At 38.6% G+C, this 24,372-nt stretch overlaps 8 protein-coding genes across 10 annotated transcripts; 5 read left to right on the top strand and 3 right to left on the bottom strand.

Annotated features, from left to right (window-relative positions):
• The first annotated feature begins 106 nt into the window (after positions 1–106).
• LOC108855698 (probable acyl-activating enzyme 17, peroxisomal) lies at positions 107–4,333 on the top strand. Its single transcript, XM_057009962.1, has 14 exons — positions 107–481; positions 567–696; positions 907–1,166; positions 1,264–1,468; positions 1,784–1,824; positions 1,906–2,031; positions 2,209–2,282; positions 2,363–2,583; positions 2,704–2,798; positions 2,987–3,203; positions 3,303–3,428; positions 3,504–3,602; positions 3,697–3,909; positions 4,018–4,333. The coding sequence occupies exons 1-14, from the start codon at positions 225–227 to the stop codon at positions 4,126–4,128; spliced, it is 2,175 nt and encodes a 724-aa protein (XP_056865942.1). The 5' UTR covers positions 107–224; the 3' UTR covers positions 4,129–4,333.
• On the bottom strand, positions 4,242–6,686 carry LOC108850213 (uncharacterized). Its single transcript, XM_057009963.1, has 6 exons — positions 6,184–6,686; positions 5,725–6,086; positions 5,281–5,581; positions 4,940–5,173; positions 4,674–4,852; positions 4,242–4,600 (listed from the first exon to the last, which is right to left on the bottom strand). Exons 1-6 carry the CDS (start codon positions 6,428–6,430, stop codon positions 4,523–4,525), a joined length of 1,401 nt encoding a protein of 466 aa, XP_056865943.1. The 5' UTR covers positions 6,431–6,686; the 3' UTR covers positions 4,242–4,522.
• Positions 6,687–6,907: 221 nt separating this feature from the next.
• Positions 6,908–9,367, top strand: LOC108855699 (probable acyl-activating enzyme 17, peroxisomal). Its single transcript, XM_057007940.1, has 9 exons — positions 6,908–6,957; positions 7,148–7,221; positions 7,312–7,532; positions 7,665–7,759; positions 7,993–8,209; positions 8,323–8,448; positions 8,529–8,627; positions 8,710–8,922; positions 9,030–9,367. Exons 1-9 carry the CDS (start codon positions 6,908–6,910, stop codon positions 9,138–9,140), a joined length of 1,206 nt encoding a protein of 401 aa, XP_056863920.1. The 3' UTR covers positions 9,141–9,367.
• A 112-nt stretch (positions 9,368–9,479) lies between these two features.
• On the top strand, positions 9,480–11,269 carry LOC108855697 (protein CHAPERONE-LIKE PROTEIN OF POR1, chloroplastic). Its single transcript, XM_018629574.2, has 5 exons — positions 9,480–9,638; positions 9,781–9,884; positions 10,143–10,525; positions 10,828–10,904; positions 10,998–11,269. Exons 1-5 carry the CDS (start codon positions 9,562–9,564, stop codon positions 11,146–11,148), a joined length of 792 nt encoding a protein of 263 aa, XP_018485076.1. The 5' UTR covers positions 9,480–9,561; the 3' UTR covers positions 11,149–11,269.
• A 2,050-nt stretch (positions 11,270–13,319) lies between these two features.
• LOC108848454 (methylthioalkylmalate synthase 2, chloroplastic) lies at positions 13,320–16,570 on the bottom strand. Its single transcript, XM_018621821.2, has 10 exons — positions 16,016–16,570; positions 15,293–15,552; positions 14,815–15,028; positions 14,646–14,726; positions 14,408–14,500; positions 14,202–14,288; positions 14,009–14,109; positions 13,891–13,924; positions 13,695–13,769; positions 13,320–13,544 (listed from the first exon to the last, which is right to left on the bottom strand). The coding sequence occupies exons 1-10, from the start codon at positions 16,457–16,459 to the stop codon at positions 13,422–13,424; spliced, it is 1,512 nt and encodes a 503-aa protein (XP_018477323.1). The 5' UTR covers positions 16,460–16,570; the 3' UTR covers positions 13,320–13,421.
• A 1,828-nt stretch (positions 16,571–18,398) lies between these two features.
• On the top strand, positions 18,399–19,863 carry LOC108849625 (uncharacterized). The gene has a single exon (XM_018623207.2). It carries the CDS (start codon positions 18,463–18,465, stop codon positions 19,717–19,719), a length of 1,257 nt encoding a protein of 418 aa, XP_018478709.1. The 5' UTR covers positions 18,399–18,462; the 3' UTR covers positions 19,720–19,863.
• Positions 19,864–21,015: 1,152 nt separating this feature from the next.
• Positions 21,016–21,839, top strand: LOC130512014 (basic leucine zipper 43-like). Its single transcript, XM_057010065.1, has one exon. The coding sequence runs from the start codon at positions 21,160–21,162 to the stop codon at positions 21,718–21,720; it is 561 nt and encodes a 186-aa protein (XP_056866045.1). The 5' UTR covers positions 21,016–21,159; the 3' UTR covers positions 21,721–21,839.
• LOC130512015 (uncharacterized) lies at positions 21,797–23,607 on the bottom strand. Of its 3 annotated transcripts, none has more exons than XM_057010067.1 (5): positions 22,592–23,607; positions 22,460–22,521; positions 22,280–22,362; positions 22,152–22,206; positions 21,797–22,052 (listed from the first exon to the last, which is right to left on the bottom strand). In XM_057010067.1, exons 1-5 carry the CDS (start codon positions 22,691–22,693, stop codon positions 21,926–21,928), a joined length of 429 nt encoding a protein of 142 aa, XP_056866047.1. In that variant the 5' UTR covers positions 22,694–23,607; the 3' UTR covers positions 21,797–21,925. The 3 variants fall into 3 exon arrangements, with proteins under 3 accessions (XP_056866047.1, XP_056866048.1, XP_056866046.1); XM_057010068.1 differs by having other exon boundaries at positions 22,280–22,359; XM_057010066.1 differs by having other exon boundaries at positions 22,280–22,374; positions 22,592–22,900.
• Between the last annotated feature and the right edge of the window lie 765 nt (positions 23,608–24,372).

Below are 24,372 nucleotides of genomic sequence, written 5' to 3'. Positions count from 1 at the left end.
AACTTTATGAAAGAGCGATCAAAAATAGAAGTAAGAGATATCAGGAATAGATCAACACGTGGCAGTGCGCGCTTTTTTCATTCTTTTTATATTACGTGGAGAACTATCCTACCTATACTCCAACGGGCACTCTCTTCAAAATTCATTTTCAATCAAAATCATTCACTTAGCTTTTATATTAGCTTCTTCTTCTCTCCAACTTCAGAGGAAATTATATAAAAAAAATGGTGTACAAATCCCTAGATTCCATCACGAGGTCTGATATCAAAGCTCTAGGGATCTCCGACGATGTATCCAACAAGCTTCTCAGAGATCTCGAAGACATCATCCGTAACCACCACGGCTCGCCACCGCCGGAGAGGTGGATTGAGATTTCGCGGCGGATCCTTCACCCTAATCTCCCTTTCTCTTTTCACCAGATGATGTATTACGGCTGCTACAAGGATTTCGGACCCGACCCGCCCGCTTGGTTACCCGACCCGTATGTCCTCAAATATGTTTTTATGTTTATGTTTTTCTCATTTTATTATTAATTTTTTTGCTACTCTTTCTGTGTTATAATATAGGAAGGTTGCTTCTCTGAGTAACGTTGGCGGTTTGCTAGAAAGGCGTGGCAGAGAGTTTTTAGGTGATGACTACGAGAACCCGGTTTCGAGCTTCTCCAAGTTTCAAGAATTCTCAGTATCCAATCCTGAGGTAACAAATCAATAGTGTACTCTTCACGAAGAATCAGCTGTTTGTTTTTTCATTCCTTTGTTTGTTTGAAACAATAGCTACTTGTGAACAGTTTCACAACAGTAAAACCAACAATAAGTTAAGCTTGACATGTCACTAGTCGCAGGGCCTATATGTTTTTTTTTTTTCTTTTTTTTTTTGTAATTGTGGTTTTCCGTACTGTTTGAACAGGTGTACTGGAGGACTATTCTGGATGAGTTGAACATAGAGTTTTCTGTACCTCCCAAGTGTGTTTTAGAGAAGGACACATCCGGAGACAATCCGGGTGGTAATTGGCTTCCTGGAGCATACCTGAACCCTGCGAGGAACTGTTTGAGTAACAATGGTTCAAAGAGAAGCTCGGACGAGGTTGTGATCCGATGGCGTAACGAAGGAAGCGATGATCTTCCGGTTAACGCCATGACGCTTCTTGAGTTACGGTCACAGGTTTGGTATGAAACTATTCTCATCCTTTTTGTCGAAAATGAGAAGTTTTTTCTATGAGAGAACTGATAATCAAGCAAAAAACTATTGTTATCTGATGTGTAGGTTAACTGCACATGCTCTTAATACCTTGGGTTTGCAAGAAGAGTCAGCGATCGCGATTGATATGCCGATGAACGTTGAGTCCGTGATCATATACCTTGCCATTGTTTTAGCAGGCCACGTTGTTGTTTCTATAGCTGATAGCTTCTCTCCCCGTGAAATATCAACACGGCTTAAAATTTCAAAAGCAAAAGCCATATTTACTCAGGTACACTCTCTCATGATTCTTTGATAACCTGTACCAATCAAGGTGTGATTATTTTATTTTTTTTTGTTTAGTGGTGAACTGTTTAGCCTTTTTCGTATTTGATTTAGTGAAAGTTGTGGCGACAATCTTAACGGTTGTAAGGTGTCAGTTGCCTGTTTGGAGAATCCACTCTGGTTGAATTTAGTATAAAGTATTTTGGCATATAATGGTTACTGTATTAAAAAAACAATCATATCTACTCATGTAAATTATTGGAAAAGCAGATGTGACATTTTTTTCTTCAGTTTCTTTATTTTTTTTTTATCTTGTTTCCAGGATGAGATCATTCGTGGTGATAAAAGTATTCCCCTTTACAGGTGAAGTTTTTGCAATCCAGCAGGCCTGAATTTATTGGTTAGCTATAAAATTGTTCTCACGTTATCTATTGGTCTCTGCAGAAGAGTCGTTGATGCAGAAGCACCCTTGGCAATTGTTATACCTGCGAGAGGCTCATTCGTCAGAATGAACCTCCGTGAGAATGATTTGTCTTGGAACGAGTTTTTGGGAAAGGCAGGAAATATGAGGTATACAATACTGTCCAGCTTCCAGTTATAAACTGAACACAACAGCAACGTTTTCTTGAAAGGGGTGGAATTTTAGATAGTCATTCACCTGATAATAATAGCCAATAGATAAATTCAGATACTTGTTTAGGTGTCATAAAATCGAATACACACATATTTTTTATACTCTTCTTTCAGAGGCGTGGAATATATTGCTGTAGAGAAACCAGCAGGAGCTTGCACGAACATCCTTTTCTCATCAGGAACCACCGGTAAGCCAATGAGAAAAAAAAACGCAACATGGTATGAAGATGAGGATGTTGAAATACTATGTTTTGCGTTTGTGATGTAGGTGAGCCAAAGGCTATCCCATGGACGAACATTTCTCCTCTGAAATCTGCTGCTGATGCTTGGTGCCATATGGATGTTCATCAAGGAGATGTTGTTGCTTGGCCGACCAACCTTGGGTGGATGATGGGTCCGTGGCTCGTTTATGCTTCCTTGATAAATGGGGCTTGCATGGCATTGTACAACGGTTCACCTCTTGGTCCTGCCTTTGCCAAATTTGTGCAGGTAAGCAATGTAACTATGCATTCCCATCTCATTGGCTAGCCCTTGAATTACCATGTATTTCATAGCATGGTTAACTCTGGGATTTGGTATTCACCATATGTTTATTATATATGGGGTTAGGATGCTGAGGTAACAATGCTAGGTGTGATACCAAGCATTGTTCGGACATGGCAAAACTCAAACTCGACTTCTGGCTATGATTGGTCACGAATCCGGTAATTCCCAAAAGTTATAGTAGCTAGGATTTTAAATGTTTGTAAATGTCCTCATGCCACTACTATAAAATTTTCCAGATATAAATAAATTTATGGAGGTTAGACTAACGTGGTGAAAAAGTGTTCGAAGAACATCTATAATTTTTAAACAGTAACATTGAAGTCTTATCTTTATACCTTTTCGATAGCTGTTTTGGTTCGACTGGTGAAGCTTCGAATGTAGACGAGTATCTATGGCTGATGAGCAGAGCTCATTACAAACCTGTAATCGAGTATTGTGGCGGAACTGAGATTGGAGGTAGTTTTATCACTGGTTCTTTGCTCCAGCCTCAATCTCTGGCTGCTTTTAGCACCGCTGCCATGGGTTGCAAGCTTTTCATTCTCGGTGAAGATGGCAATCCTCTCGTAAGCAAGTTTATGCTATCATAGGTGTTGATTCTGAAAGATATTGAACTGAAGATAGCATGGTCGTTTTTTTTTTCCTTTCCCTTTTCCTCATTTCAGCCTCCAGACGCAGAAGGAGTAGGAGAATTGGCTCTATGTCCTCACATGCTTGGAGCTTCTAGCACTCTCCTGAATGGGAATCACTACAAAGTTTACTTCCAAGGAATGCCCACCTTCCAAGGACATGTAATCCATCTCTTGCCACATTTATTAGGAGTTTATCATCGGTTCTGAGTGTATGGTGTACCTGCTTTTCTATAGGTTTTACGAAGACATGGAGATTTATTTGAACGGACTTCAAAAGGATACTACCGTGCTCACGGACGCGCTGATGACACAATGAATCTTGGTGGTATAAAGGTAAACCTTACTTACTCTACAATACTTTATTATATAGTATTGGTAACAGGAAGTGCACCGTCATAATCATACTCTGCCGGTTGTTCTTGCCCAGGTTGGTTCTATTGAGATCGAACGAGTCTGTAACTCCGTTGATGACAGCGTCCTGGAGACAGCAGCGATCGGTGTTCCACCTCCCACTGGAGGTCCTGAGCAGCTAGTAATTGCTGTTGTGCTCAAAAACCCAGAGTTACGGAACCATAACTTGAACCTCCTGAAGAAGTCCTTCAACTCTGAGATACAAAAGAAACTTAACCCATTGTTCAAGGTAATATAACTAACAACAAGAAAAACACAACGGCGTTTATTAAGTTGTTGTGTTGTTCCAAATTTTATACAACAAATAGGCTAATGTGAAAATGTATATATAATGCAGGTATCATCTGTTGTGACTCTGCCTTCGTTACCTAGGACGGCCACAAATAAGGTTATGAGAAGAGTTCTAAGGCAACGGCTTACTCAGACTGGTCTAAGCTCCAAGCTATGAGAGACTATTGTTTGCCATCAACACACCACGTTTGATCTTTTGTTGCATCAATCCACATCTATGTCTACATCAATAAATGATTTCTCAATTCACATATAGCCTGTGTATCAAGAGATCCATAAATGTAGAGTCCGATCCTTAATGTGAATATGTACTTGTAATGTACAACGTAACAGTTTATCAATTATTGGTGATGTGGTGTACACTCACGACTGACTAGAACAAGAAAAATAAAGATAGGTCGATAGTATTAGACTCTGATATCACTTCTTCAGTCACAACCTCTCCTAGGCAGATTTCTTCAACCGCTTGCTCTCTGGGAAATGTTCTTTCTACAAAATGAAAAAAAACATAGTGTTGTGTCACTGTTGTAAAATCTGTTAGAAACTTATCATTAAGAAAAAAAACTTGCCTCTAGCCAGAACAGTCCCAGGTTCTTGTTATGTTGACGACAATCAGTAATAAACTCTTCCTGATTTATCCTAAAATGGTTAGAAAAATGTATTGACAACAAAAAGAGAGAGAGAGAGAGGGAGGGTGCTTACTTTAGAGAGATGTTTTCTACTCGAGAGGTGTTTGATGAATTTATCCAACAGTTTGCGCTTATAGAAGCAGAGTCTGCGCTCCGAGACGCACAGTCTGCAATAAAACATTCCGGTAGATTCAACCACGCTTTCACTACTTCCACTGCACTTGCGAAGAACATGTCTTTTTGTCTCTGAAACTGATAGCTTTAAGAGATTAGTTTGGTGGTTATATATATATATATATATATGGAAGTGGATAGAAGAGAGGTAAAAAAACAAAACACCTGCAAGTAAGCTATCCCAGAGCCACTCGGCAGAAGTGACCATGACTGACATTTCCCGAGGCCTAAAAGAATAAGCCCAAAACAGGTTGTACTTATTAACTTCTTGTTGAGCCTGGGCAAGAGAAGTTCCAAAGACATATTTAGCCTCATCCGAAATGATCATCATTGTAGCCGGAGTAGGATTATCGTTTCGCCATTTAAAAATGTCATCACGCATGCGAGAGTATATGATTTCTGTTTTTGTATCAACAAAACAAAAGGGTGTATAAGCAAGCCTGCAAGCAAGGGATAGTTGCTAAAACAAAAGGGTATGCACGCGTGAGTGAGTAAAATGTACTAACCCGGAATGACATGTACAACATCGATTCCAGTGGAAGAGAGGGCATGAAGGTGGCGTTTAGGGGTTTTTTTATAGTCACCAAAGGCAGTGATGGAGACAGGACCAGAGTAGCCTAGTTCCTTGAAAGCTCCTTCCAAACTGGGACGGACTCGATGAGCGTCATAACCGTCGGGAATAGGACAATCAAACATGTCCCACCAGACATGGATTTTAGCTGTCGCATATTCAGGCGTAGCAGCGTAGTTCTTCCCCCACTTGCTCGTTACAGAATTGAGTTGTTTAGGCTGAGGGTGTAAAACCTCCTGTTAAAAAAAAAAGGATTTGTAGGTTAAACACTTTTAGGAGGATGATAAACATTTCATCTTAATAAAAACTTTTTTTTTGGCAGTTTGAAGACCCATTCGACTGCATAATATATTGAATATTTTATCGCAAGGATGGTTACTTGTTTTGCATGCTTTTCAGTGGAGAGATGCTTTTTGAAACTCTTCAGGCTTAGGCATTCCAAAGAGCACGATTTGCAATAAAACACGATGGCATCGCTGCTGCTGCTGCTTGTCACGGACGCAGTCGTCCCAAGTAATAATTTTTTCCAGAGCCACGTTTCGAGTGTGTACACGAACAATTGGGCGCGAGGTTCGACTGAATAAGCCAGAAAAAGGTCGTAACTCGTGCGTTGTTGAAGCCGGGCCAGATCCCAATGGAAGACATCTAGCATCTGATTGGTTATGATCATCATTGTAGCCGGAGGAGGATTATCCTCTCGCCATTTCACCATATCCTTGTACATGACTGCGCACGTGCTTTCTGTTTCATTACAAAGGAAAAGCATATTCACTATACATACATACCCCCAAGATCTAACTATAAAACTCTTTATATATATAATAATTGGACTACTAACCAGATCTGATATGTACCACCGCGACTCCAGTGGAAGAGAGAGCTCGTAGCAGGCAGTCAGGGGTTTGTTTTTGGTCTCCATAGGCTGTGATGGAGACAGGACCAGAGTAGCCTTGTTCCTTTAAGGCACCTTCTATACTCGGACGGACACGATGAGCATCAATACCCTCTGGAACCGGACAGTCCTTCATGTCCCACCACACCGCTATATTTTTGCCTGTCTTCGCCGCCGAATCGTACCAACTCATCCTCTCTCTCTCAACCTTTTAACAAAATCTCAGACACAGATCTCCTCTTTCCAGTTACCACCACACCTTGTCCTAGGGTTTTCTCTTTTTCTTAATACATACATGCGTGCTATATATTGGGCCTAACCTAAAGCCGTTTAAGTGCCGTGGGCACCTAACCTTGCCATTGTTTTAGTAGTTGTTTCTTTAGCTGATAGTTTCTCTCCCCGTGAAATATCAACGCGGCTTAAAATTTCAAAAGCAAAAGCCATATTTACTCAGCTACACTTCTTATGGTCTCTATATATTTGTTTATTTTTTTAAGTGATTGCGTGAGACTGAAGAAAAGTTTTTGTGCCTTTTTACTATACAAGGTAACCTACAAATTGCTCTTTCTCTCTATTCTTTACCCTCTACTTCTTCCCTTTCTTATTCTCTGCTTTATATATATAATAATAAATAACAAAGAGTTGTCTCCATCTCGAGGTGCAGAAAAAAATGGCGGAAGAAGAGAATTCACTTGAATATACACCCACATGGGTCGTAGCGTTTATCTGTTTCATCATCGTTCTCTTATCTCTTCTTCCTGAACGTTTTCTTGAAAGGGGAGGAATTTTAGATAGTCATCTGGGTAAAATCTTACATTTCACCTGATAATAATAGCCAATAGATAAGTTCTGATACTTGTTTAGTGTCATAAAACGAATACACACATAACGTTTTTTACTGTTCTTTCAGAGGCGTGGAATATATTGCTGTAGAGAAACCCGCAGGAGCTTGCACGAACATCCTTTTCTCATCAGGAACCACCGGTAAGCTAATGAAAAAAAAAAAAAACTGCAACATGGTATGAAGATGAGGATGTGGATGTTGAAATACTATATTTTGCGTTTCTGGTGTAGGTGAGCCAAAGGCTATCCCATGGACGAACATTTCTCCTCTGAAATCTGCTGCCGATGCTTGGTGCCATATGGATGTTCATCAAGGAGATGTTGTTGCTTGGCCGACCAACCTTGGGTGGATGATGGGTCCGTGGCTCGTTTATGCTTCCTTGATAAATGGGGCTTGCATAGCATTGTACAACAGTTCACCTCTTGGTCCTGCCTTTGCCAAATTTGTGCAGGTAAGCAATGTAACTATGCATTCCCATCTCATTGGCTTAACTGAGAAAAAACTTTGGCTAGCCCTTGAATTACCATAGCATGGTTAGCTCTGGGATTTGGTATTCACCATATGGTTTATTATATGGGGTTAGGATGCTGAGGTAACAATGCTAGGTGTGATACCAAGCATTGTTCGGACATGGCAACACTCAAACTCGACTTCTGGCTATGATTGGTCACGAATCCGGTAATTCCCCCAAGTTCATTCTCAGAGTGTTGTTAAGCCTGAAAGTTTTAGTAGCTAGGATTTTAAATGTTTGTAAATGTCCTCATGCCGCCACTATAGTTTTTTCAAGAAATAAATAAATTTATGCAGGTTAGACTAACGTGGCTACTTCTTGTGAAAAAAGTGCTTGATGAACATCTATAATTTTAAACAGTTAACATTGATGTTTTTTTAATCTTACTACTTTTCGATAGCTGTTTTGGTTCCACTGGTGAAGCTTCGAATGTAGACGAGTATCTATGGCTGATGAGCAGGGCTCATTACAAACCTGTGATCGAGTATTGTGGCGGAACTGAGATTGGAGGTAGTTTTGTCACTGGTTCTTTGCTCCAGCCTCAGTCTCTGGCTGCTTTTAGCACTCGTGCCATGGGTTGCAAGCTTTTCATTCTCGGTGAAGATGGCAATCCTCTTGTAAGCAAAATTTATGGTACAGTGTTAATTGATTCTGAAAAAATTTAGGGTGTCAAGGATTGAACTGAAGTTAGCATGGTCGTTTTTTTTCTTTTTCCCTTTCCTCGTTTCAGCCTCCAGACGCAGAAGGAGTAGGAGAATTGGCTCTTTCTCCTCACGTGTTTGGAGCTTCGAGCAGTCTCCTGAATGGAAATCACTACAACGTTTACTTCAAAGGAATGCCCACCTTCCAAGGACAGGTAAATCCAACTCTCTTGCCACATTTTCACGTAAGTTTCTTTATCGGTTCTGAGTCTGTGGCGTACCTGCTTTCGGTTAGGTTTTAAGAAGACACGGAGATTTATTTGAACGGACTTCAAAAGGATACTACCGTGCTCACGGACGTGCTGATGACACGATGAATCTTGGTGGTATAAAGGTAAATCTTACTTACTTTATATAGTATTGATAACAGGAAGTGCACCATCATAATAATACTCTGCCTGTTGTTCTTGTTTCAGGTCGGTTCTATTGAGATCGAACGAGTGTGTAACTCCGTTGATGAGAGCGTCCTGGAAACAGCAGCGATCGGTGTTCCACCTCCCACTGGAGGTCCTGAGCAGCTAGTAATTGCTGTTGTGTTCAAGGACCCAGAGTCACGGAACCATAACTTGAACCTCATGAAGAAGTCCTTCAACTCTGAGATACAAAAGAAACTTAATCCATTGTTCAAGGTAATATAACTACTAACAACAACAAAAACACAACGGCGTTTATAAGTTGTGTTGTTTTAAATTTTATACAAGAAATAGGCTAATGTGGAAATGTATATATAATGCAGGTGTCATCTGTTGTGACTCTGCCTTCCTTACCTAGGACGGCCACAAATAAGGTTATGAGAAGAGTTCTAAGACAACGGCTTACTCAGACTGGTCTAAACTCCAAGCTATGAGAGACTATTGTTTGCCATTAACACACAAAACATTTGGTCTTTTGTTGTATCAATCTACATCCATGTCTACATCAATAAATGATTTCTCAATTCACATACAGCATGTGGAATTGGTCTTCTGTGAGTGTATCAAGAGATCCATAAATGTAGAGCCATCCTTGATGTGAATAATGTACTTGTCCTGTAATGTAACGTAATTTGTCAATTATTGGTGTTCTGGTGACCAATCACGAATTAGGGGTGATTTTCACAAATATTACTAAATACATGGACAAAGAAGTAATAAATAAAAGAATAGGGGGCATTCTGTAAATTACGTGAACATAATTTGGGATAATATAGTTCAAGCTTCTTCACCAAACCTCAGGAGGATAACTTGAAACAAGAAAACGGCGTCGGTTAGACCGACGGAAGAGGAACCATGTCGTCGTCTCTTCTTCTCTCTGGCTTTACAGTTTCTTCTCCCCTCATCGCTCCATCAAAGCTCTCATCAAAGCTGTAATCTCTCTCTCTCTCCCTCTCCTCTTCCTTCATTTCACCTTCTTCCGGAGGTGGAGTTCGGGTTTGACCCGTTATCCGATTTCAAATTCTAGGGTTTCGTATCTTCCCAATCGATTTAGTTCTTGTTTCTGATTAACAGTTCTCTCTTACGGAATCAAAATCAATCACTGTCACTACCTCGGAGAACCTTCAAAGCCCCTAGGTGCTCCTCCTCCTCCTCCTCCGCTGATTCTCCCTACGGAGGTATATTCATCTTCCCCTTTATTGGATTATACCGGTTATGTATTATAAACCGGTTTAGTAGATGGTTTAGTAGAGCTACTATATAAAGTTCTAATGAGTGTAACAAATGTTGGTTAAGATGAAATGAAATATCTGTAACAAACTTTATCTTCTTCTATGAGCTCAAGCTCTGTTTTCTCTGTTTTCTTCTTGCTAAAGTCTCGAGCTTTACACTGTTTTAATTATTCATGTATAAATCGAACGAATTTTTTTGAGTAGGCAACGTCCCCACGTTCCCTCGGACCAGAGTCTGGGACCCGTACAAGCGCCTAGGGATCAGCCCCTACGCTTCCGAGGAAGAGATCTGGGCCTCTCGCAACTTCCTCTTAGAGCAGTACGCCGACCACGAGAGGAGCCGGGAGTCTATAGAGGGCGCCTTCGAGAAGCTTCTCATGTCTAGTTTCGTGGCGAGGAAGAAGACTAAGATCAACCTCAAGACGAGGTTGAAGAAGAGAGTCGAGGAGTCTCCTCCGTGGCTCAAGGCTCTTTTTGATTTCGTCGAGATGCCTCCGATGGATACTGTGTTCAGAAGGCTGTTTCTTTTTGCCTTCATGGGTGGTTGGAGTATCATGAACTCAGCTGAAGGCGGTCCTGCTTTTCAGGTTTTGCTTTTGCTTCTGTAGTGTTTTATCTTAGCTTAGCTTATCCATACTAGAAGTCTTGGTATAAGATCAACCTGTATATACATAGATAAAGTGGACTAATATCATGAACTCAACAGAAGCGTAGATAGTGTTTTGGGTTTGCTTGCTTCTTAATCTACAGTGGCGTTCTTCTAGTGTTTTATAGACAATCTAGGTTAGCTTAGATTACTTATTATAAGATCATCAACCTGTAGATGCATAGATAAAGTGGACTAGTCTTGCTTCTGATTCTCTTAAGATATTGGATTTTGTACTTGTAGGTGGCGGTGTCTTTGGCTGCTTGCGTATATTTCCTGAATGAGAAGACAAAGAGCTTGGGGAGAGCTTTCTTAATCGGGTAAACTCCTGGTGCCTATTCGATTTAACTGAAACAGAAAATTTTAAAAGACCGTCATTGAGGGAGGGGGTTTTTTGGTTGTTATGATTGCAGGTTTGGTGCATTAGCGGCTGGATGGTTCTGCGGTTCGCTAGTCATTCCCATGATTCCGACTGTTTTGATTAACCCGGCATGGACACTGGAGCTCCTAACGTCACTGGTTGCTTATGTGTTTTTGTTTCTTTCTTGTACTTTCCTCAAGTAGAGTTGCTTTTTTTGTTTCTTTCTTGTACCTGATCTCGCCGGAAAATTGAACTTAAGTTCCATAACATTGGCTGGCTCTGTTAAAGTGTGGAATCAAGTTGATGAGAATCTTTTGCCTTCAAGTGGATGCTAGATGATAAATTTATCTGAATAAAATGCTAGATAATAATAAATATTTATGTAGATACATTTATAGTTCTGATTCGAATATCTGAATTTAGTTTTCAATACCATGAAACCAATTATAATGTGTTCCAAATTATGGGAATTATATATCAAAATTGATCATTTTAATTGGGTTTGAGGATCTTCCAAATCTCGTCTTGTATAAACACGTGTAAATCTCTTTCGCTGAAAAAGACATGTGATCAATACAATCTAAGAACAAAAACATACAAGTTTGTCTATTTTGCAAAGTTTCATATATTTCTCAAGGTAAAATGTTAGTTTTTAGATCATCGTACAATTTATTTCCATCAGTGCATGCGCCAATATATCAAACAGATCGTACGTGTTTCAAAAGAGAAAATAAAATAAGAGTTTCATCGAAAATCGGCGCTTTCATGGAACTCGATTGTTATTCCTAAGTCCTAATGCAGCAGCCACATGAGTAAAGCAAGACGACACGAAGGATAACGATACAGACATACAGTAAAAACACAAGTCAACAGTGATGTTGTAATACTTAAGATTCAAATCCAGATAAATAGTCTATACTTTGTTTTTATGAGTTCTCAATTTAGTTATAACAATGATGGGTTTTAAAATAGAATTGAAATGTAGAGAGCAAGTAACAAGTAATTCAAAGGTTTTAAAATGATAATAAATGAGTTAGCCTAGAGTTATCAACATTTTAACAAAGGTGTGAGCCGCAAAACTATTCAAGTTCCTTCAGATCAAGTCTTGACCTCGGGTAGCAAGGAAGATCAGAAGCCCACTGTCGTGGAACTTTTCCTTGATCGATAAAACTCAGCACCTAAACTCTCGTTTGGAAGAGTGTGCGATGATAAACTTTAAGAACTGATCTGATATGTTCACAAGGCACCTTAATATCTACTTTCGCTGATTAGTGATGTCATGCTCATTCAAAACGTGTCAAACAATCTAATGCACAGTAATAATTAGATCTACCTAAATTCATGCATCAAATGATCAGTTTAATGCAATCGATAAGATCAGTTATGAATGAAGACAATTAATGATTCTTATTTGTGTTTGGCTCGCGATTTTGGAAACCCTAACATTCAAGGCTAACAAAGACGACCACTCAATCATAGCATAAACAAACACTGAAAGCAAATCTGAATAATACATGATACAATTGAATTTAGTAAAAATTAAGATTCAGGATAGTCTCCTCTCTGATAAGAAAGATGGAGCTGTCTCCCTTACAAAGCAAATCCAAAGATAAAATTTGTCTCCTGCAAAACTAGCAAATTTGTCTCCTGGCAAAACTAGCTTAAGTCTCAAAATAAAGATAGGAGACACTTTTATATGAAGGTACCGATAGGTTAGAAGAAATGATAAAATGGTTAGGATAAATTTTGGAATATCTTGGAAGTCTCCTTAAATATCGGGAGCAATCAAGCGGCTGCTCCTTGTAGGATCAACCGTCAAACTTCTCCGCCTGACTATTCCCCGGGAAACACTCCAATTATGACCCCTTTTTCTTAGACCCTTAAAAACTCCAATCTTGCACGATCACACGCATTATAACACAACTGGTTCTACGTGGTGCTCCATATCTTACAGTTCCATGTGATCATAGTGACGGCTAAAAAAATATGTTGTAATATTTTAGGATTAATATATAGGGGATAGTGTTCAAAAGTAGGAACACGCTCATGATCATTTTATCAAGATAATAGTTGATATCTATATATTGTTGGTATTGATCAGTAAGAAAGGACATACGAATCACGTGTTATGAATCTCTAGGTAGGTGACATAATCACATATGCAAATCTCTGTGAAGAAGCTCTTAATATTCTTTTCATTTTTTAATCTTATTGTATGTTCATTGCCAGTGACGCTATGAGATTTTGGTATAAAAAGTTTGGGTGGATCGTGAAGCAGTAGAGTAAAATAGGTGATGTGCATCAAGTTTAATCTCTGAAACGATACCACAAAATGCGCGGAATTTGGCAGTTTTGCAGGTTGACTTGGGCATAATATTTCAACTTCATACTGTTTTCATTCATTAATACAACGCATGTATATCAAACGGAACCTTGATAACAAGTGGTACAGAAACAAAAAACGTGTTCACATATTTTATACCACAGAGGAAATCTGTGGGCTTGTTACATAGCCGTTGGTCTCTTTACCGTTAGCCCCGTTTAGTGAATTCTCATCACCACACGTTACTAATGCCTTCAGATCATCATCCGTGATTCTCTGAAAAGATAAACAAATTGAAACCAAATAAGTGTGAGATTTTATTAAAAAATCGTGTTTTAGACTCTTATATGACATGTCTAAGTTAAATTGTAACGCATATATGTGCATGAGAAGATACAAACTCCCTGAAAATGGAAAAAAAAAAACCTTTTTATGCTTGGTTAACTCCCTGAACTTTGAGAAGATATCGTTCAATTTCTCATCATCGAGCTCATATCCCATCTGAGAAAAGAAAATAAACACATATATACTTAACTCAAATACTTATCTGTGAAAAGTGTAATCTTGTAAATGCATGTATGATCGTTATATAACTAACGCTTAAGGAAATCAAAAGAAATACCTCTTTCAGCCGATCTTTCACAGCATGACGTCCGCTGCATGTTTCCATTGGATGGATAAATAAATAAATATTACCAAATAAAACAATGTGTAAAACTAAGAAGTATATAGAACATTACCTTAGCTTTCCAAGAACAATGCTGGAACTTTGAGAATTTACAACTCCAACATCTTCTGGCGATAAGATCTGATATGTACTCCGATTTTTCAAGATTCCATCCTGCAATATGTTTGAACAAATCATTATCAAAAACTAATCATTTCACATATCAACTTTCTTATGTCACATTTAGATAATTTTATATATGGAACCTGATGAATGCCGCTTTCATGAACAAAACAGTTGGCTCCAACTATGGGTTTATGTGGTTGAACATACAAGCCGGTATATTCTTGAACCTACTCCATATATAGTTTACATATATTAATTATTCAGCTAATTATAAAGGCCAAAAAACAATATAGCATGTTCCTCTTTTTCTCTTTTGAGTATATATATACACAGTTTTAACAGTTACCAGTTGGCTAGTAGCCATAATTTGACGTGTGTTTATTCTTGTGTAGACACCATCCATCAGGTACTCTCCTCTACACTTCAAAGCCATCACGACCTATACATAACAAACAGTTATTAATTTTGATAATGAATTGATGATGACGACTACTACTACAACAGTGTTATACATCCATTAAATATTTTTATCAAAAGTATTATCTTGTTTTTCATTTCAATGTGGAACTCCTAGTATGTCTTACCTCTTCAAGTGGTGCATTCCCACTTCTTTCGCCTATTCCGTTAACTGTTACTTCGATTTGTCGTGCTCCCGCACATACACCCTAATATATGATGTAATTACTAATTGTTTGATATGTGTTTTATATAGGTATTTGCACTTAAATGAAAAAGGGAGAATTAAAATAGTACGGCAATTGTGTTGGCGGTAGCAAAACCAAGATCGTTGTGACAATGAACACTGAAGATAACATCATCAATTCCAGGAGTGTTTGCTTTGAGGTAGCTTACAAGTTCTCCGTATTCTTCTGGCATGTTGATTCCTACAGTGTCCGCGACGTTCACCGTGGTTGCACCCGCTTTTATAGATTCTCCTAGAATCTTGCATAGAAACTCCTTCTCTGACCTGCATAATTTTAATCAGACACTAGATTAAAAAAAATATATGTATGATATGGTCAAAAAATAAGTAAAAGTAAGAAAGTTTGGTCTGAAATTACTTTTAAATAACACATATTTTTTTAATTTTAAAACATATATACATCTTCTTGCCAACTATAAATGCTAACGTCAGGTGCAAATGTAGTTAAGATTACTAACATATTTATAACGTAAAAGCCAACTGGCGTAATCAAATATTCGAGATAAATTAGGGGTTTAAGATATGGACCTGCCGCCGTCTTCGCAACCAAATTGGACGTCAACGAAGCCTAAGCTTTTAGCAAGCCTAACACTGCTCGCGGCCATCTCGATGACTTCTTCTTTACTCTTTTTCAACTTATATTTCATGTGAATGTCACTAGTAGAAGTGAATATGAGTATCTTGGGTCTCTTCGCGTATTTCACCGCCTCCCATGCCGCCTTAATGTCTTCTGGTTTGCTTCGTGCGATGGCGCATATCACTGGGACGTAACCTGTTTCCTCATCAACCTAGCAAAACACAGGTTTACGTCGTCAACCATATAGTCTTTTTATTGATAAGTTGTCCCTTTGTGCGTACATTCGTTCCAACGTTATCATGCCCAAAAAACGACGTTACCTATTTTATTTAGGTTGAACTTTGAAGTAAAAATTTGCATAATAAATTGAAGGTTGCAACTGGATTACAATTTTTGGAATAAAACTATATGAAATTACTTTTTCCTGTAAATTCCAAATTTTTTACCATTGGAAAAGAAACAAATATCATTCTAATGATTCCTTTTGGAATTTATGAAAATAAATGGAAGGAAGTTATAAAACATTCATGATTAAGAAGTCTCATAATGGAATGAAATTCTATTTTTTTCAATTTCTCTTATTTCATTCATATTCATTCCATTTTTAGTTCCATTCATTCATAATATTCATAAAATTGATAACCAGTTGCAGAAGGAAATATAGAAATAATTACCTCGTTTCCAACGGTCTTGGCGATGGTTTTGACTGTTTCGAACTCTTCCTCAGACGACACCGGAAAACCAACTTCCATGATGTCTACTCGGAGTTTTGCGAGCTGCCTTGCAATCTCAAGCTTCTGTGGTGGTGTAAGAGCTCCACCGGGAGCTTGTTCACCATCACGGAGCGTCGTGTCGAATACACGCACGTAGTTCTTGTCGGGAAGCTTGTGAGGTATGTACTCAGGCCACCTTTCCACGACGGGTTTGAGGTCACTCGCACTAGCCTCCCCCATTTTAGACACAGGGGAGCAACATGAGATAGACAAAGATGACTTGTTGTACGGACGGTTCAGGTGTAGAGAGAGCAAGGAAGATCTAAAAGGTAAGCCTGATCGGACAGCCACGGTGGAACCGGTGGTGGGGATCATTGTGGGAGATGTCAGAAGTGACGAAGCCATAAACGATAGAGTACGTAAGAGAGAAGAACAGATATCTTTCGAATTTTATTAGATTGAGGATAGATTATGAGAAAATCGTGTTGCAATGAGATGGAGAACATGTTCAACATATTATGTTTTTATAGGTAAAAAATATTGTATGGAACTTTTGAAAGTTATATAATTACTAATTAGAAACATGTAACTTAATGGCGTGTTGGCTTAAGCTTGACATTAGTATCGTAAATTTTATTTCTATCACTATTATGGTTTCCAGCATTTTAGTTAGGAGTGTTCTTTTTCTAGAAAAAGCTAGTTAATAGCCTAATATTATAAGATTGTTCTAAATATAGCGTTTTCGTTTGCTAATCACGAATTGCTTTTTAAAATCTTCTTAAAAGGTAATTGTATTTGTATCCTCTTTTATATAGTTTTCTATGTAGTTATTAATAATACTATAAAATTGTATGTATTAATGTATACTTATATATATAACTTATACTCCATCTGTATAGTTCGAGTAATTAATTATAATAGTTTTGAATCTATTTATAAATACGAGGGCAATAACAATCATAATACTGTTTAAAAGTGGGATTAAGAACATTGTAGTTTTTATTAAAGTGCGAAGGTTTTAAAAATGAAACCAATATTTGTTATACGTGGTTGGAAAAGTAAAAAAATATGATTGATATCTTCATTGTTAATAGTAATCAATAAAAGAGGACATGTAAATCACGTGGTACACCTAAGTAGGTGACATATCACATATGCAAATCTCTGTGAAGCAGCACATTTGTAATTAGTCTAGCAGGATGAGGGTTTCTAGTAATTATTTCATCAGAAATAGTAACATATATTTTTTTTCCTTATTGAGACGATGATGCTCTCTGCCTATAGGTAGAACAAGAAAAGTAGAATTATTTTATTTTACTCTTTTCTCGACAAGTGCAATTCTTATCTAGTATAGCAAAAAATATATCAGTCCAGTCGCCACAGAAAATTGGACGAAATTTGTAATTCTTTCAAAATTCCTTGACCAATCGATATCAAAGAAATGATGTAGAATACCAATCGATATCTAGAATTTTTCAATCGATATATTATGTTCCTGTATCTCTAACTCAAATCCTCCATGAGGATTATATTTCATCACATTAATAAAGAAGCTCAGTTGTTAAAAAAAAAGAAAAAAAATGATCTAGAATATCGCCTTTTGCATCTCAGATTTCATTTTGCATGTCATAGTCTCATGCGTTTTTTTGTATTTTCGGCTTTATTTTTTAGTTAGTATAAGAAAGAGATTACCGTCACGTGTATATGTTGCCTAGGTAGGTGGTGAGGTTTGCATAATTTCAGTCGCACAATTATCCAAATGCTCGAGTGGAGTAGCATAACATAATATTACTTTCAGTGGAAAAACACAAAGGCCTGCAAAGAACTACGAACATCGAAAACTTTACAAATACAACTCCAGAATTCAGTTAACCAAATGCTTTTTGAAATTGGATTTCAATGGTAAAGAGAACAATAAGCTCCAAAGAAACAGTTCTTTGCCCGGCTGGGAGAACCGGCCATAAATAACTTAGAACAGCGACGCCAAGAGCTAAAGCACTTGAGTACCTAGGATATTTATTTTCAATCCTACATTCCTATTAAGACATAACATACAAGCACTAGCTAGAAGTGCTGTATAGTAAAGTAAAATAGAATAAGAAATGTTGAAATGTTGTGTTGTGTTAAGATAACCCATATAAGCAATAGTGCCAAGCTGCTCTTGTGTTGTGTTAATGTTGAAATGGCCAATGCATCCTTTGTTAACGATAGAAATACAGTCAACATCAGTACGACCCAATAATACAATCAAAATCTTTTAGCCTAGCGATAAAAGGCCCATTTATGTACGGCCCAATGTATACTCAAAGTCTCCTCATTAAGCAATTTAAAAAAAACAAATAGCCTTGCTCATTCTAAAACAACGAGAGGAGAAAGCGAGAGAGAGAGAGAGAGACAAGTCGGAAAAAATGGCGGAGATGTCTTACCTTCAGATCCACGACGCAAACGATGCCGTTTTGAACCAATTTAACCGTAACCACCACCACTACCAACCCCGGCGACACCACCAATCGCTCTCTCAGATCCTCGATTCGCTTCCCCACTGGGTCCAATCCGACGACGACGACGACGACGACGATCTCTACGTCTCACAAACCGATTTCCCTCCCGAATTCGACGAAGGTCTTGATCTGCTCGAGAGGCGAAGCTTCGTCATGGATTTGTTCCACCAGCGCGTGGAGCAATCTCAGGTAAGCCCGGTCGATGACGGTTACGAGAGCGCGGGGTCGGGTTCTGGTTTCGGCGTGGTAGATGGAGGGAACCGCGACATGCGCGGGGGTAGTTTGGAACTTGATTTTGGGCTAGGTTTAGAATCCAGTAGAGGTTTTGTTGATTGTGATGATGATGATGATGATGATGATGATGATGAAGACGATTTGTTTGATGGGATTAGGTATTTAGGAATGGATTCTGGTGATGTTATAGTTACATTGGATCATGATGAAGAAGATGATCCAGAGAAAGAGAATTGGGGAATAGAGTTTAATGAGGAAGATGAGTATGTGAATGATGATGATGATGATGATGATGATAGTGTGACAATCCCTCTTTGTTGGGATTCGCTTCACTTGGAAGACGAGTGGGAAGAAGTTGATGATGATGATGGAGCTGATGAGAGGGAGGTTTTAGCTGAAGAAGAAGAAGAAGCTGAAGATAACAACTCTGTTTCAGTCTCCGTCTCTGCTACAATCTCTCTAGAAGATTTAGCAATAGGTGAGAGGAGAGGGTATCTAGGGTGGGAAGTTTTGTTGAATTCTCGTAGTCTCGAGTTTAACCTAGACGACGCAGAAAGCAACATGGAGTTATACATTGATCAACAAGATGATGATGATGAAGATTATCTTCATACAACCGAGTATGAGATGTTGTTTGAGGCTGAGATCTCATCTGGTCTTGGTAAGCCTCCCGCTTCCAAATCATTCATCAAGAATCTCAAAGTCTCTCCTTTGACCAAAGAGGGTGTTACGGAGAAGGATGATGATGGTGATGCCATGTGTTGCGCGGTTTGCAGAGATGAGATGAATGTTGGGAGTGAGGTTGCCGAGTTGCCTTGTAGACACAGGTACCATAGTGACTGTATTGTTCCATGGCTTGGGATTAGGAACACGTGTCCGGTTTGTCGTTTTGAGTTGCCTTCGGATGCGACTGAACAGAGCAGGTTTTGAATGTTAGGGTTTACAATAGAAGAAAAAAGATGATGATGACTTTGTTTGTGATTAATAACACGATAAGTTGAATTGGTTTGTATGGTCTAAGAAACTATCTACATTGCTTATTTTTACAAATTTTTATAAAATATTTGAGAATCTCTTACAAAACTTGCACCTTTTCATATATTAATTTGCATTGCAAACAAAAATTTATATAATAAGAACAACTTAATATCATGAACCTTTTAAGAATAATATTATGGGATATGTCATTTTGGAGATTCGTTTGTTGAAAATTATAACTTATAATCAACGATCTTGACTGCGACATGAGCTTGATAGAGCTTCAATGGGTTCAGACGAAACTTGCAGAAAAGAGTGTCATTGTCCGTTTCTGGAAACAAGACGTTGTCTCTCCGTAACGTTAATGTACATTTTGATACACACTTCGAAAGCTGTTAAGCATCAATATCTCTTTAGTTTCTGCTTTAAGTAGCCTTGAATTTTAGTTTATCCACGTAATCTCGGTCTGGAAACAATGCATTAATTAACATATTTGACTTTATAGTCACATGTGTTTATTATCGGCATTATTTCAACTAATTAACCTTTACAAAGCTCGCATTATTCTTTGTTCAAGTAGGTAGGTCACTTTTATTAGTTTTTTTTTTTTTTTTTTTTTGTAACAACACTTTTATTAGTTTACGCTAATAATACATCAGCTTGAATCTTTTCGCATTTGATCAAAAAAAAAAAAAGAATCGTTTCGCATTTTCTTTTTGTATGCTTTTAAAGAAACTATTCAAGTCCTAGGATTTTCTTAAAAGACGAATAGATATGAAAAAGTAAACTTGTCGTGAAAACAGCTGAGTACCGTGCAAGTTAGTATCCACCGACCAATTTCACCGCGAATTCCTAATGGTACTGATAAACAGATGAAATGAATTGAAACACAGAGAACATTCACATGAAAGCTTCGTCTATGTATTATATATATTCTTTTGAAAGTTATAAAGATTCATTGTTTTATAAAGAATACATATGATCGCATAGGTCACTAAACGACTCATCATAAACGTACCAAAGACATTCTCAAACCCTTGGTAACTAAGGATTAAAGGACATGAAAAGTAATCATATCTAGCTTAAGAAACAAGAACCCATAAAACTATAGCAAAACTTGACAGAGATGTTGACATCAAGTGAGATTTTGTCAAAAAGTATCACTGAAGAGAAGTTTAGTTAGTGGAGGAGAGTTTCAAAATGCTAGAAAAGAAATCCACAAATAATGTAAATACAGTTGACTTCATGCAAGTTAATTTGTGTCATTAAATAACATTCAACACCTTAAGTTTAAGACTACACTAATCTATTATGTAGACTATCTCTCTCTCATTTATTCTCTCTCTATTGGTATTAATTTCTGTTTCCTGCATCAAAGAGAATCCATCTTTGATGATAACACATCCGAAACCATACATGGAGTCTTCTAGTGTCCATCGCTATCACCATTGTTTCGATATATTCAAAGGAATGCCGCCACAGGACGATCATAACTCGACATTCCTACCAAACGCTAAGTTCCACGTCCCATTGCAGTCACCAAACATATCAACACGCAGCAACAACAACCGCGTTCACTTAAACCCAAACGTTTACGAGGGAGCCGTTCCAGACGAGAGAAGGGCGAAAAGAATGGTCTCAAACCGAGAATCTGCAAGAAGGTCGCGTGTGCGGAAGAAGAAGCAGATAGAAGAGCTGCAGCAACAAGTGGAACAGCTGATGATCATGAACCATAACTTGTCCGAGAAAGTCATCAGCTTGTTGGAAAGCAACCACCAGATCCTACGAGAGAACTCGCAGCTAAAGGAGAAAGCCTCTTCTTTTCAATTGCTCATGTCGGAAATGCTGATACCGGTGAGACATGTGGATGGCAGCAGCAGCATCAGTGACCGTAACCCGAATCATCATCTCATAGGAGAAGACTTCGAGCCGGGCCAACACTTTCTTTGGTAGGTAAACAAACAAAAAAAAGTTTCATGTTCTTGGTGTGTGCTAAGTCAGTAAGCAGTAGTACGATTGACCAAACATATATAATGTGACTATTACTTCCACACTAGAAATTGCTTTGCATATAATAGATAACAACAAGGCAATAGCTATTAGTAAAATCTGCTAATGTGTATCACATTCTTGGTCAAATGAAGCAAATCAAACATTGTTACTCAGAGACAATGCTTCCATTGGGAACTAAACCACCTATCTCTGCAGGAGGTGAATCTAAACTCTCTTCTTCTTCTTCTGCAAATGAAATACACGGGTCGGCATAGAAACGAGTGCAAGGCCACCTGAAAGTTTTATAGCCAATTCAACCCCAAAGATAAAAACAGCTTTAATCCATAATTAACAAACACAATTTGTATATTTTTTTTTCTTTTGATGCTTACTTGCTAGAGAGAATGGTTTCACCACCTATTATCGTTCTCCCCTCATACAAATTCACTATACAAAACAAAGATTCTCAGACAGACTTGACATGTTAAAAACTCTGAGGGAAATAGAAACTAAAACGAACCTGCATTGGGATAGATATGCTTGGAGAGGACCCACTGCTTGAACTCAGATTCGTACCTTTTGTACTTATCACCATACTCTCTGCTATCCAGATACCTCAAGACCAAAACGATTTAAGGTTTTTCCAATTAAAAGGTTGAAATACACAAAAAAAAAAAACAATGCAATCGAGAAATTTTACTTGAAACATGACGGTTCTTCGTCAAATGCTACGCCGTTGCTGTTCGCGACGACGACGTTCATCTGCGATAGAATTTGGAGTTTATATACAGATCGTGTGGGATTGCTCAGTGAGAGAGTAGTGAGTACTGACCGTAGCTTGGGGAGGGGAGGGAGCAGAGTTGATTTGATTTGGTGGCTGGTGCTCGGAGTGTTGCGGCGGAATCGCCGGAGATGTCGCTCTCTCGTTACTCATACTTATCACCTTTTTTAAAAAAAAAATTATATTTAGAAAATTTGAAAAAAAAATAAGCTTATTTGTGAACTATCAATCTATCCCTACAAAGAGAAAAGTGAAAATCAAGAGAGAGAAAGCTTGAGAGAGAAATAGAGAGAGAAAGCTGGTTCCGGCCGGCGGAAGGGCTCCTATAGCCACCGCCGGTCCGACCATTCCGTTCTAATCGATTTATTAACTGTGGCTTGGTCTAGAAGAGAGAGATATGTATCTTTTGTTTTGGTAGAATTTTTTCCGGGAGGAGGAGGCTTAGAGAGCTCCGCCGACGCCGGTTCTGGCATCCGGGAGGATGGAGGCTTCGTTTGCTTTGCCTCGCCGGCTTCTGTGGTCTTAGCTTTTGAAGACGTCTTTTGGTTCTTGTGGATCTGTGGGTGTCGGGTTTGTTCGTTTCGGGGTCTCCGGAAAAGGGAGGCGGTGGTTCTTAGGATTGTCGGATGAGATTTCGCGGCGGTTTGATGATGCTCTCCGATGGTTGCGTAGATGGGTTTGTTTGGAGTAGCTTTGGGGTTTCAAAAAAGAGGGATTAGACCTCGATCTATTTGGATCGATTGATGCTATCCTCGGGAAGAAGAAGCTATGATTGTGAAGTGTGAAAGCGGCGTAGGTGTACGCGCGCGGATGACCGGTGAGGCGCTGCCTCTGCAACGGTGCTAGTCTTCCCCGGCGGAGGCTCGCTCATCGGTGGCGAGTTAGATCGGTTTCGGGACTCGGGTCGAAAACGAGTTTCGACTGTCGGTGACCCGAATTGGTTTATTGGGCCGTGGGCCTAGTTCTTTGTCGTAACCCATATGTGTGCGTGGGCTTTTGTGTTTGGTTTTGTTGTAATTGGGCTTGTCCCTGAATTGCCTTTTGGGCTTTTATAAATATTTCAATTTGGGAAAGAAAAAAAAAAGAACTGTCAATCTATCATTGTCATATGTAAATACGTGAGAGACTTCTAATTTGATGCTGAAGCACAAACTATAGATATTTTTTTTTCGAGTTAAAAAGAATATTTTATTTTAAACAACTAAAACTCCATATTTTATTAAGAAACTGCCAAGAGGGGTGACCTCGAGAGCCATCCAGTTTGAAAGCTGAGAGTTTACATGGGAGAAAAAGTGACCTCAAGCACAAATTTCTTTATAAGGCGATCGGTTCAGAAGTTTAGTAAACGAGGAATAAAAGATATAAAATAAAAAGTAAATATAAAACGAATAAGATGAAACTCATCGAATTCAGTCAACAAAGATGACCAGTTGTCTTTTCTGTCTTCTTTGAATAGGTTAAGTCAGTCAGTTTAGAAGATCATAGAGTTATGGTACAGCTGAATAGAAGATTTTATAACCCACATCAACGTTTAAAACTCTGCGTATAGGGAGATTAAGACGAAAGGCCGAAAGTTGGCGCCTTACGCAAATATTGGAAGCCCCTCAAAACGAAGCAGATAGTGTGGCGCCCCTCACCACTCCAAACCGACCGGCTGACCTAGAGTGCTCACTTGACGCATCCTGGCATAAAAATATATACTTTTTACGGTGGGAGAATAGTCCTGAAGACCAAGGATGGGATGACACTTTTACTTTATTTGCAAAAATATTCTTATTTTTTGTTGCTTATCTTCATACCTTAGATAACATTTGTGGAAGTCCGTTTAGTCA

Source organism: Raphanus sativus, chromosome 4 (genome assembly GCF_000801105.2).
Source record: "Raphanus sativus cultivar WK10039 chromosome 4, ASM80110v3, whole genome shotgun sequence".
NCBI classification, from domain to species: Eukaryota; Viridiplantae; Streptophyta; class Magnoliopsida; order Brassicales; family Brassicaceae; genus Raphanus; species Raphanus sativus.
Note: the sequence above shows the minus strand (reverse complement) of the source record. Positions and strands in the feature narration are given on the sequence as shown.